At 45.8% G+C, this 13,704-nt stretch overlaps 1 protein-coding gene across 1 annotated transcript in view; it reads right to left on the bottom strand.

The window, feature by feature from the left end:
• CTNNBL1 (catenin beta like 1) overlaps positions 1–13,704 on the bottom strand; it is a 107,083-nt gene that overhangs the window by 33,286 nt on the left and 60,093 nt on the right. The window contains exon 11 of the mRNA XM_075011740.1: positions 13,478–13,659. Within this exon, the coding sequence (XP_074867841.1) occupies positions 13,478–13,659 (182 nt within the window). The remainder of the gene's footprint in view (positions 1–13,477; positions 13,660–13,704) is intronic.

Here is a 13,704-nt window from a genome sequence, read left to right as displayed (position 1 = left end):
CCTGACACAGTCCCCGCCCCCCACCTTCCCGCTCCTCTGGCCCTGGTGGCCCCAGCCACTGCAGTGGCCCCTCCAGCCCCAGCCGTTCCAGCAGATGCTCCAGCTCTGGTGAGTCTCTGGCATTTATTTGGAGGGGGCGCGGCGGGGGGGGATGGACTGGAAATAATGGAGGCTGTCTGCCAAAGTTAAATATATCGGCATCCGTTAAATCAAGGGTTTACTGTATAGCCAGCATCTCCCCCTCACTGCCTGAAGAGCCACCACTCTAGTTGGGCACACTGGTGTGGCAACATCTGTGCTCTGGCATGATTTTAGTAGCTGGATGTCCACTTGTCATGGGTATGGCCAAGTTTCCCATTGTCCCATAAAGTTTCTTTACAGCCACCAGCTGTTAACAGCTCTGTGTTCCGTGCTGTTAATTTAGCTGTAATTTACTCCTAAATGTCTTCCAAGAGCCCAGTGCTTGTTGGAAGTGTTGGTAATGCTGCTAGACAATGCTGGCCTCCCATGGTTTGGCAAATTCCAAGGGTGACAGACGAGAAGTTCAACCTGTGCTACTGTCTTCAGTTTTAGAAAGCCAGAAGAAATTTGTTTTCCCCCAAAGCAATTGTTTGTATTATCTTTCATAATTTTTGCATACAAACAACAGCACGACTCATGATACTGTAATGTCATCCTACTCCAGTACTAACAAAACATCAAAATGTAACAAAACAATCAAAAAGAAAATACTGTAAAATTCATCACATGACCAATGCCAGCTTTGCCTCGGTGGAACTGAAAAGCTTGTCTTAACACTATTCTGGTACCAAGACACACACACATCGTACGGTTCAGAGCAGTATGTTTTAAAGCAAGAAGAAAGGAAGAATGCAACAGCAGCAGCCGCACCAGCAGAGCCAGGACAATTCCCTTGCCCCCACTGTGAATGCCGATGCCATTCAAAGCTTGGACTCCTCAGCCACATGCGAGTCCACAACTGATGAGCCTGTGCAAGCTCAAGATGTCATTGTCAGACACGACGGACTACCTACAGTTTTAAAGTAACCCTGAGCCTTCACCAAAGTACCTCATCAATGGCAGGGCTGTTGTATGGGGCAACAGCTATCAAAGTTGCATATGATTACATCCCAGAAACAGTGTGAAGATCCCCCCTACAAATCAGGAAAGCCTATCACGTAACAGAACTTACTCTGGCAAAAAACTGGAGACAGGAACCAGAATAAACCTAGTATGGTCTTGGCTCAATCCAATTCTTGACCTTCCCTCCCACCCCTCCACTCTCTGATTTGCTCACCTTGATTATTTTTTTCTGATTTGTCCTCCTTGCTTACTGTTTTTGGTTCTCTGTGCCTTAAATATTGAGTCTGTTCTGGTCTGGCTATGGTCTGAAGAAGTGGGTCTGTCCCACGAAAGCTCACCTAATAAACTATTTTGCTAGTCTTTAAAGTACTACTTGACTGCTTTTTGTTTTGATAGTGTATAGACTAGCACGGCTTCCTCTCTGTTACTACACAACATGGGGCTATCTTTGAAGTTTGAGTGATTCAACAGGACTAATGCACAAGCAGTTTCTCATCTTTAGGACCCATTTTTTACTTTTATCCCTTGTTACACAACATATAAAAACCACCCCAAACCCAAACTATGAATGAGACACCTTACCCCACAAATCACCCATTAGGTACCACATAACTTTTATTGGTACTGACACTACACAAAAATGTACTTATCCCCCCATCACCAGAGTTGGCACATTCATGTTAGCTTTTAAGAGATAAATACATCATAGAAAATTGTTCCATAAAATTTAATTTGTATTATAAAATTTTCTGTAATGAATGAAAACTGGCTAAACTGCATTGACACAACAATAAACAATCTAACGAAAAATTCCATATCTAAAAAGAGTTTTTAGATTGGAAGATCAACCCGACTTTACAGATTAACTCCTGCGTGAGAAGCACATTCCTAGTGCACCCACGCCAAATAAAGAACGTAGAGAAGCCGGAGTCTCTCTCTGCCAAAGGTGGCGGCACCTACCTGCAGACAATGGAACCTAACAGGCCACTGAGTTACGGACTCACTGGGGGCAAGTGCGAGTGATGCCTGTGTTTTGTACACTGTCCGTGGCAAAACATTTGAAGAGGGCCATCATCTAAATGATAATGAGGCTTTGACATTAAGAAGTTTGAAGATACAAACAATTGTACTGCAAGGTGTGACCTGCCTAGATGCAGTCACACTTGTTCTTTAGTGGATTTGTTTACAGCATAAAAGTCAACTTCCTTTTTAATGAATTTTTGATTATGAAATGTATCAGAGAGGTAGCCGTGTTAGTCTGTATCTTCAAGAACAAGTAGGAGCCCTGTGGCACCTTATAGGCTAACAGGTATTTTGAAGTATAAGCTTCCGTGGGCAAAGACCTGCTTCGTCAGATGCATGACTGTGTGACGGGGGCTTCAGAGGAGTATTTAAAGAGATATTAGAGTATCCCCTGAGCACCCACCCCACTCATGCATCTGACAGAGCCGGTCTTTGCCCATGAAAGCTGATGCTCCAAAATATCTGTTAGTCTATAAGGTGCCACAAGACTTCTTGTTGTTCTAACTGTGAAACAAGAGTATTTAATTCCATCAGGAATTATGATGTCTGATTTTTGACCTCTCTACCTCCCAGATAAAATCAAAATCAAAGTCCTGACAGGGATGACTTCATGGGGGTTGATCCTGCTTGAAGCAGGGGGTTGCACTTGAAGACCTCCTGAGGTCCCTTCCAGCACTAGGATTCTATGAGTCTATGATTCTAAAACATCCTTTCCACCTGAAAGCTTGCAGGGACAGTCTCCTGATGGAAAGGAACCTCTTTTGGGGGCAAGGTGACAGGTGAGCAAGAAAGCGTTTATGAACGATAACCTGAAAAGTGACTACTAATATATGTATGTTAGAATCACTTTCTAATGCTCTTTTAAAGCATCAGAGCTTGGAACAACTCCCTGAGTAGACACTTACTATGCCTCATTAAGTCCAGTTGTGGACACTCCTCCAGAGAGCTGTGCTCCTGTTTACCTTAAACAAGTTAAACTAAACACGAATAAGGCAATTTTATTCTGGAATAAGAGTCCACAGACGGAGTTAATATAGGGAACACCTCCGTGTGTAGACAAGCTCTCGTCTCTCAGGAACTAAAGAACTCCAGCTGTGTTGCATTCACCAGACCCCAGCCAAGACCTACTGCATAAGACCATTTTCTTGAAGTTGTTTAGTTTCATGTTATTTTAAGCAGATTCCCCTGTATTGTGTGCATCACTGTAATGGAAAACAATGATTACATACGCACACTGAGACTAGCACAGCTTCCTCTTTGTTACTATGAGACAGACAAGAATATGACTGGTAGGACCAAAGCACATTTCACAGGCCTTAAGGTGACTATACCTGCAACCCTCGATAATAGGGTTTCTAATGGAAATACTGATACTTCTGTTGCTGTATTACAACTACTGAACAAATGCATTACAACATTCCTGGAGGCTGCAGAGGAAAATACCTCTGAAAAAATTCTACCTGCTTAATGAGAGCCTGGCCAGGCCTGTAGAGATGAAAGAGGAACATGGCATGATGGTAGACTGTGGAAGAAGCTCTTAGAACAGTCTGGGAGGGAGCCAAGGGCAGGCAGAGGAGGTGAGGGAACATGACAATCAGGATGGGAAGAGAGAAATGCTTTACCTACCTAGACAGAAGGGAAAAGGTAAGAGCTTAGAAATGCTGTGGAGAAACATAAACTGAAGCGTATATGTGTCAAAGCAGATCCTGCATCTGCTCAAGGGCCCTCCTCCAAAAAACAGGACCTCTGTGCACAGGAGGGCTTCTAAACAAACCCACGCCCTGGAGAAAAAAAGTCAATTTGGAGGCTCCATTTCTGCCGCTGCCCCTCTCCCAACATCAGACTTGCAACCACAACAGAGCCCGAGCTCAACTTCACTTCCAGTCCCAGACTAAACGTGGTGACTCCAATATTCCTGGCAAAGTGTTTCTTTTACCCCTTGATCTTCAGAGAGATTCAAATTATTACTAGGCACAAACCCACCTTTCTGTTCTATCATCAGATTCGCTGCCAGGGAAGAACAGCTCCTACTCCTACTCTCCTGTCTGATCAGCTCCCAGAGCAGAAACTTTCACCCCAGTATCAGCTCGACTATCATTTTCCAGCAAGTAGAAAGCCCTCCGAAATCAATACTGTTGACATGCTGCTCCCACACTGCCAAGTGGGCATGAAGATTACTAGAGTGCCACTGACAAAACCACGTACTGCAGTGCCCTGAGCATGCCCCATGACTGTCCACTTGCCTCTGGACAAGACCAGGGCATGCAATGAGGCAGCATGAACCTGGCGTAATGGAGCACAGAGGCCCTGATGATCTAACAGGACCCCCTTTCACCTCTGGCCCTCCCCTTGACCAAGACTCCCTCCTTTTCATGAGCCCATATATTTAAACCCTCCTCTGGAACACTGCCCATGCATCTAATGAAGCAGGTCTTTGTCCACGAAAACTTATGCTGCAAAATATCCGATAGTTCGTAAGGTGTCACAGGACTTCTTGCTGTTTTTGAAGATACAGACTAACTCAGCTACCCCTCTGATACTCATCTTTTTCTATCAGTGCTCACAGTTGCCATCCTCGTGTTTATTTTCCACAGCACAGCGTTCTTGGATGGTATCACTGCTGGCAAAACACTTGGCGTGCACACATACCAGGCCAAAATCCGAGGCAGGCTCCTGGGAACCCCCTCAGACATCTCAATTTGCTCACATTGCTGTAAACCCAGTAACTCACCTGCCCGATGATGCAAAATGAACCACGCTGGATTTACAGAAACAGGATTCATAACAAGAAAATCTTTATACAAATCATCTCTGGACTCTCATCTCTCTCCATCCCTCACTTCCAAAGGCCAATAATGATCTAGTTATGTCAACAAAAAGCCCATTAAGTGCCACTCTCCTTCCCCCACAAGGCAGAACTCTGCTTCACTTTACAATATAAACAGTAATTAACAACTCAGCCCTTTTGTAGGGCTTTGTAGCACAATGGCCCATCCTCACAACACACCCAGGAGGTAGGCAGCTGGGCATAGTTCACAGACTGAAGGGGAACAAATGGAGACAAAGCTTAAGTGACTTTCCCAAACCCACAAATGAAGTCAGTGGCACACAGCTTAGCATAGTGGTTTGGGGGTTTCCACAAGGGAAGGAGGCAATTGTTATTTCCTGCTGGGGATAAGATTACAAAGCAGCCCCAAATCCCTCCCTTCACTTTTCTTATACCAATCCAAGTAACAATGTAAAAGAGCATCTTTTCCTCACCATCACTGAAGAAAAACAAGTAAAACTAACACAAACCGCAAATAGAACCTGCACCGACCACCTTCGTATCAATCATAACTCTCCCTGGGACAGACACTTTGGCCTGCCAGGAAGCAACATCCTCCTGCACAGCAGACACAAACCACTAGGAAAGCAGCAGCAGCAACACACTGGGGCTGCACTTTTTGTCTGATCATCTCCCCCTCTCAGTCCTGTTATATTCAAGATGCAGAGCTCAGCTCAGCAGCTCTTACTGCCCGAACATGAGCCATGTCTTCGTTAATACAACGTTATCAAAATTCCTAACGCTGGTGCTCTACAGCAAATGTACTGTTACCAGCTCACCACTGGCACATTTTTCAGAACAGCTATTCATTGACTCGGTCTCTTTCCTTCCCTGACACCAACTCCTCTCAGACACAAACAAGTACAGATGCCTCCCAGGCCCCTCTTCCCTCCTCTGCTGCTTTTCAGCATTGATATTCTGAACACAGTGAAAACCCTACCCCGACTAGAAATGGCTGATGCTCATTCTGTGAAGCGTCTGGGCCAACAGGCAGTAATGTAACATTGTCTGCAAGATGGTATGGTATTCTCCTAATCAGACTGAAAGAATGCAAAGAGCAATTAGACAAAGACACAAAAAATCAACAGCAATTTTTTGTGAATGCATCACAAAGAGGAAACTGCCAAACAGCTAGTGGGGCCACAGGCTAATCAAAGGGTTAAAGGAGCACTCAAGGAAGACAAGCCCATTGTGGAGAAGCTAAATTCATTCCTTGCACCAGTCTTCACTGCAGGCTGGGGGCAAGATCCTCATATAACAAAGCTACTCACCTCGGGGTGTCCCTGTGGGTGCTCCTCAGCAGGTGCTGGGCTCATCCTGGTGCTGCAGATCAGAGACTCTTCAAAGCTGTACCTGGCCAGTCTGCGCATGTGCGGTCGCTGTGTCACTCCGTTTGTGCTCTTTGCCCACATATGCAGACTGGCTCAAGTCTGTTCCCAGAAACTGCTCCAGAATCTGGAAAACAAGCAAATGAGAGACTCCACAGCACGGAGGAGGGTGGGTAACGGAGCACCCACGGGGACACACATCTTGAAGAACCACAGTTACTGCACTGAGGGAAGTAACTTCGCTTTCTTCTTTGAGTGATGTCCCCAGGGGCGCTCCACGTAGGCGACTGCCCAGCAGTTCCCCAACAACAGGGGAGGGAGAAGGAATCACCATGTAATTGACACTGAGGCCAGGAAAATGCCCATAGCCCAAGAAAATGAAGTCTGGCGTGCTGCGCCACGGAAGTTGTAGCCGCCATGTGGCCCATGAGTCTGAGGCATACCATTACTTGGACCACAGGACTGCCCATGAGGATGTCTGTAAGGCCCTGAATTGCCTGGAACCTGTGAAGGGGCAAGTAAGCTCTGACTGTAGTCGCACTGAGTCGAGCCCTGATGAACTCTAGATCCTGCGTAGGTTAGAGGGCTGACTTCTCCTTGTTGATGGTAAGATCCAGAGTGAAACAGTCTTTGTAGTGTGCACCACACGCGCTGTCTCTGCAGGTGAGGGTCCTCTTATTAGATGATTGTTTAGGTAGGGAAATATCATAACCCCCATTGACAAAGGGATGCCGCCGCCGCCACTGCCAGAGTTTTGGTGAACACTTTGGGGGCTGCAGAAACTCCGAATGGAAGGACCCTGTATTGGGAATGGTCTGTGCTGACAGGGAACCAGAGGACCCGTCTGTGAGCTGGGTGAATGGTACGTGAAAGTAGGCGTCTTGGAGGTCAAGAGCAGCAAACCGATCAGTGAGACCCAGAATTGGAAATATGGAAGCCAGGGTCACAATCCTGAAATGCTGCTTCCACACGTACTGGTTCAGCATCCACAAGTCTAGTGTTAGTCTTCAACCACCCGTCTTCCTCTGTGTGAGGAAGTAATGTGAGTAGAGGCCTTTGCCCCTGAATTCCTCCGGAACTCACTCTACTGCTCCCAAGGATAGAAGACAGCTTACTTGCTCATGAAGTAAACTCTTATGGGGGGGTCCCTGAAGAGGGATGGGGTGGGTGGTATGGAATGTGGGATGGAGGGGAATGGGATGGCATAGCCAGATCTTACCATCTCCAAAACCCATCTGTCGGTAGTGATGGAGGCCCACTGATGTAGAAAGGGCCTCAAGCACTGGTGAAAAATCCCAGCAGATTTGAGGGGAAGGATGATGATGTTGCTGCTCTCGACCAATAAGTCAACCTTGCTGTGTGTTTGACTGGGGAGGTTGATTATGTCCCCCTTTATTTCTGTACCTTTCTGGTCTTTGCTGAGCTCGAGGTTGGTTATATGGTTTACAAGGAACTGTGGCCTATAGAACCCAGCCTCAATCATGCTTCTGGTAAGGGTGGTATCGCCACGTCCAATAGAGAGGGGTATATACCCCCAGAGTGTGCAGTCTTGTCTGGGAGTCCTTGCTCGAACGGAGGACTGCATCGGTATTTTCTACAAATAGCCTTTTTTGTCAAAGGGGAGTTCTGCCACTTTAGCCTGCAGTTCTTTAGGAATGGCAGCAGATTGCAGTATGAGGCATTCTGCATTACTACTGCAGTAGCCGTAGCCTGTGCCACCGTGTCTTCAACATCCAGGGCTATCTGGACAGCTGTTCTGGACGTAGTACAGCCTTCCCTTACCACTGACATAATGACCTCTTGGATTTCGGAATGTAGTCCAACAGGGGTATCAGCTTAGCAAATTATCAAAATCATGCCTAGATAGAAGAGCTGTGTAATTTGCTCTTCGTAGCAGCAAAGTTGCCAAGTAATACACTTCCCTGCAAAGATGTCAAGACTTTCGGCATCTTTATCTACCGGTGTACCCCTAAATTGTGGTGTGTGTGATCTATGTAGTGCAGCATCCACGACGTGCAAATGGGGTTGTAATGTTTAAAGAGGAACTGTATCCCCTTTGGGGGCATGAAGTACTTTTGGTGCATTTTTTTGTTAGTAGGAGGGACTGAGGCTGGGGTTTGCCATATGTTTTCGGCTGCCTCCATAATGCTGTCTTCCATAGGAATGGCTATTTTAGAAGACTGAGCTGGATGCAGATTCTTTAGGAGCCATCAGCGTTTTTCTGGCACCTCATTTAGCTGTACATCTTGGCTGATAGCCACTCTCTCGAAAAGGTCATTAAACTGTTTAATGTCATGGGGGGGTACATCCTCTGGTATGACCGCTTTGTCTGGTGATGAGGACAAGTGGTCTGTAGGAGAGACACCTGGTTGGGGCTCCTCTACGTCTCATGGAGGCGCCATCCCCGATTACAACTGCTGGGATGACGGAGATTGTGGCAGTGGAGATGGGTCTCAAATAGGTGATCATTGAGGAGAAACGAAGCCCATAGTAGAATGGGCTACCTGTTCTGAGGGAGACCTGTTGTAGGACCGTTGACAAGGAGAGTATCATCTGGGAAAATAGTGGTGTCAGTAATCATGGTATCAGCGGCTACTAGAGTGATGTGAGTGTAATGATCCATAGGAGTGTTTATGCCAATCCCAGGAGGGATCCCAGTGGTATGAAGAAAGGATCAGCTGGACATCATAGAAGATGGGGATGGCGATAAGTGTCTATGGTATGAGCTGCTATCTCATGTAGGAGGAGTTAAGAAGGGTGATAGTAGCCTGAGAAGTTCATAATATTGCGAGCTGAGTCTTCCTGATCTGCCCGCTTGACTAGGAGATGACCTTGGTGCCGGTACTGTTGGAGATGGAGAGCAAGCTGGCAAAAAAGTAAGCGATGGGGACTAAGGAACAGGACTACAGTGCCAAGATTTTGCTGGTGCCTTTCTAGGGCCAAATCACAACAGGCTTCTGATGCCGTTGGTGCACGTGAAGGTGTTGCCAGAGACCAAACCAGAGAAGTTGTCGGTGATGGGAGTAATGGTGCCAACAATGGTATGGGTGCTGCAGCACTGGGGTCTGAATGTTTAGAAGAACACGAGGTCAGCACTCAGTTCTGAGTATTTCAGACCTGAGGACTTGGGTACTGTTGGCACAGATTCACTGTCTTAAAGTCCATGGCCACCTTTGACTATGACGAGGTAGTGCCAGAGATGCCCTGCTTCACTGGTATATCAGATATGCTCTATGAGATGGCAGGCAATGATCTGGATGGTGAAGTCTTAGATTTTTTTGCAGGGACGGCCATTGAAGAAGCAGCCCTGCATTTATCTGTGGGCCGTTCCATGGATCTTGTGGTCTCTTCATTAGAGGGCTGAAGAGCCTTGTCATTTAGAGGTGCATTTCACAGTTGTACCATGCTCTTGCTGTTAGTTTAGTACAGTGCTGGCTTTTTTGGAGGATCTGACCAGGGACCTTATGCACAAAATGACTGTGTGAGGCAGGCATAACCTCACGGCATTCTTCAAATTTTTTAACAAGAACAAGAGTGAAGATAAAGGTTTTTTAGTCTCACTGGCCGTGTCTACACTAGCCCCAAACTTCGAAATGGCCATGTAAATGGCCATTTTGAAGTTTACTAATGAAGTGCTGAAATACATATTCAGCGCCTCATTAGCATGCGGGCAGCCGCTGCACTTCGAAATTGACGCAGCTCGCCGCCGTGCGGCTCGTCCCGACGGGGCTCCTTTTCGAAAGGGCCCTGCCTACTTCGAAGTCCCCTTATTCCCATCTGCTCACAGGAATAAGGGGACTTCGAAGTAGGCGGGGTCCTTTCGAAAAGGAGCCCCGTTGGGACGAGCCGCGCGGCAGCGAGCTGCATCAATTTCAAAGTGCCGCGGCCGCCCACATGCTAATGAGGCGCTGAATATGTATTTCAGAGCTTCATTAGTAAACTTCAAAATGGCCATTTACATGGCCATTTCGAAGTTTGGGGCTAGTGTAGACACGGCCACTATGTCAAAACCAAGGAGAGGCAGTGGGCTCCATCTGCACTCTGGTGCACTTGAGAACGACTTGCTTGAGCTGGTCTGCGCACATGGTCGAAGGAGAGCAAACAGAGCAATGCAGTGACCGCACATGCGCAGACCAGCCAGATACAGCTTTGAAGAGTCTCCAATGAAGCCAGCACCTACAGTGGTGCACCCATGGGGACACCACTCGAAAAAAGAACAGAGCTGTTCTTTTTAGGTGACAAATCTGAGAAATGGTGTAAGACTGATCCAGAGGTGGCTTAGGAACAAATTAAATAATGAGAATTCACTAGGAGCAGCTGGTATTCACTCAAGAGCTCTAAAAGAACTCTGAGAGGAAACTGTTGAACTGCTAACTACAATATGTAACCTATCACTTAAACCAATTTCTGTAACAGTGACTGGAAGTTAGCTCAATTTAAAAAAACAAACAAACAAACAAACAAACAAAAAAAACCTTCAGAGGTGACCGTGGCAATTATAAGCTAGTAAGTCCATGTTCAGAACAAGGGAAACTGGTTAAAACTATAGTAAGGAACAGACAGACACAAACAAAATAGATGGGAAAGAGCCAACATGGCTTTCATAAAGGGAAATCAAGTGTCACCGATCTATTAAAAGATGAGGAGAAATTGGACAAGGTCCAGAGAAGAGCAATGAGAATGATTCATTAAAGGTCTAGAAAACATGAGCTATGAGGAACGATTGAAAGAACTGGGCTTGTTTAGTTTAGAAAAGAGAAGATTTAGAGAGGATATGATAGTGGTTTTCAAGTACCTCAAAGAGGGTTACAAGGAGGAGGGAGAAAAATTGTTCTCCCTTGGCCTCTGAGGATAGGACAAGGAGCAATGGGCCTAAACTGCAGCAAAGGAGGCTTAGATTAGACAGTAGGAAAAAATTCTTAACTGTCAGGCTGTTTAAACAATAGAATAAATTACCTAGGGAGGTTGAGGAATCTCCATCACTGGAAATTATTAAGAACAGGTTAGACAGACACCTATCAAGAATGATCTAGATGGTGCTTGGTCCGGCCGAGAGGACAGGGTACTTGACTTGATGACCTCTCAAGGTCCCTTCCAGTTCTAGTGTTCAATGACTCTATGAAAATTCTCTGATGGTGCCAACAAACTCATGGATAAGGGTGACCCAGTGGATATTGTACTTGGACATTCAGAAAGCCTTTGGTAAGGGCCTACACCAAAGATTCTTAAGCAAAGCAAGCTATCGCGGATAAGAAGAAAGGTGCTCTCATGAACCAGCAATCGGTTAAAGACCGGAGCACAGGCTAGGACTAAAAGGTTCATGTGGTGAAGCGAAAACAGCAGGCTGCTCCGTATATCTGTACTGGGACCAGTGCTCTTCAACATATTCATAACTGATCTAGAAAAGTGGTGAACAGGGAGGTAACAAAATCTGGGGATCACTCAGAACAGTTAAGTCCACAGCAGACTGCAAAGACTTACACAGGGACCTCGCTAAACTGGGGGACTGAGGAACAAAATGGCAGAAGAAATTCTAAGTTGATAAAGGAAGTGTACTGCAGAATGAAAAAAATAACCCCAACTATAATTACAAAATAATGGGGTCTCATTTAGCTGTAGAGCCCTGCAAATCTGCAGATATTTTCTTTATATCTACAGATATCCGCATCTGCGGATGTCAGCGCAGATATCTGGGGCTCAATTTTGTGCCTGCGCAGGGCTCTAGCTGTTACCACTCAAGAAACCGTTCTTAGACTCATCACAAATAATTCTTGGAAAAATCTACTCAGTTTGCACTAGCACACAAAAAAGCTAACAGTGTTAGGAAGCATTAGAAAAGGAATAAATAAAACAGAAAACAATGTCACTAGATAAAGCGATGATACGCCCACTTCTTGAATATTGCATACACTTTTGGTAGAACCATCTCATAAAACACATATTACAATTGGAACAGGGAAGCGCAACAAAAAGTAGCGGTATGGAACAGCTTGCATATGAGGAAGGATTAAAAAGACAAATAAGGGGAATATGCTGGAGGTCAATAAAATCATAAATGATATGGAGAAAAAAATAGGGAAGTCTTATCTACCCCTTAGAGCAACACAGGGGCTTGGGGGCATACCATGAAACTAATGGGAGAGTGGGATTAAAACAAACTAAAGCAACTACTTCTTCAGGCAATGCACAGTCCACATGTATCACTCACTGGCACTTGATGTTGTGAGGGCCAAAGGTAGAGCAACCAGGTTCAAAACAGAACGAGAAATTCATGGAGGACAGGTCTGTCATGACTATTAGCCAAGGACCCTAAATCTCCAACTGCCAGAAGCTGGGCTGGACAACAAGAGGGATCACTCAGAATTGCCCTGTTCTGTTCATTCCCTCTGGCATATCTGACGCTGGCTACAGGGTACCGAGCTAGATGGACCATCGGTCTGACAGAGTACGGCCATGCTTTATGTTCAATTGCCATTCCGCCTCAGTCCACTGCAGTAATTAAGGCTGGAGCGATTCATACCCCTCACTGTTTGTTCCAACAATTTGAATGTCTCCCAGGAGAGCTCAGCTAAGAACCCTCTAGTATGAAGCCCAAACATCACTGTCAGTATTTACAGTTCTCCCTCAAGATGCACTTCAACTATGTACTGTATACAGAAAAATGACAACTGGCAGAAGCAGGAGGCGATTGGACAACATCCAGCTCAGGTTACAGGGTCTCAGAATACTCCACTGAAGCATTCCATAAAGCAGGGTCTCCCAGAGGAAAAAAGAAACAAAAGAGAGGAACTTTAGCTGTTACTAGCCTATTTCCGCAATGCCTGATGTTCATTGAGTCACACTTCAATGCTCAGAGCCATGAAAACACTGCCTTTGAGGTGACATTTGTAGTTGCCTCATTACTCTTTTCAAAAGAGTTTTGCATCAAAGAGACAGATCTTCAAACAACAGACACATGTACACATATACAATAACTTATTATCAGCTACACAGGAAATGGAACCACTATGAACTGCTGGTACTGAACTAAGCACAGCAGCTGTGTGAACAACTAAGGCTGCACCAAGGTGACTGCACAGGCTGTCATGCATTTATGCTGCTGGGGAGTAATGAAAAGGCTGGTGTTTTATTCATAAACCCCGGAGTAGGCTTTTCAGAACTGTACTTTCCCCTTCTACCTAACACTGCAACAGGACAGACGCTGGCTGAGTCCTACCTTCATGTTCCTTTTCAGTTGTTCCGACTTTTTTTATCTTCTTTGGAGACTTCATGAAGAGGGGGAAAATAGTCCTCAGACCCAGGATGTCCACAAACTTGTGGCAGTTGTCTGTGCCCTCAGGTCCTATCATGGCATGGTCCAGTACTTTCAGAGCGCTGCTGCGAGAGATCTTTTTTTCTCTGTGAAAAGTAAGTGCTCATGTTAAAGATCCGAGTGATGCACAG

This window comes from Carettochelys insculpta, chromosome 17, assembly GCF_033958435.1.
Source record: "Carettochelys insculpta isolate YL-2023 chromosome 17, ASM3395843v1, whole genome shotgun sequence".
NCBI classification, from domain to species: Eukaryota; Metazoa; Chordata; order Testudines; family Carettochelyidae; genus Carettochelys; species Carettochelys insculpta.
This window is presented reverse-complemented; position numbering and strand designations above follow the sequence as displayed.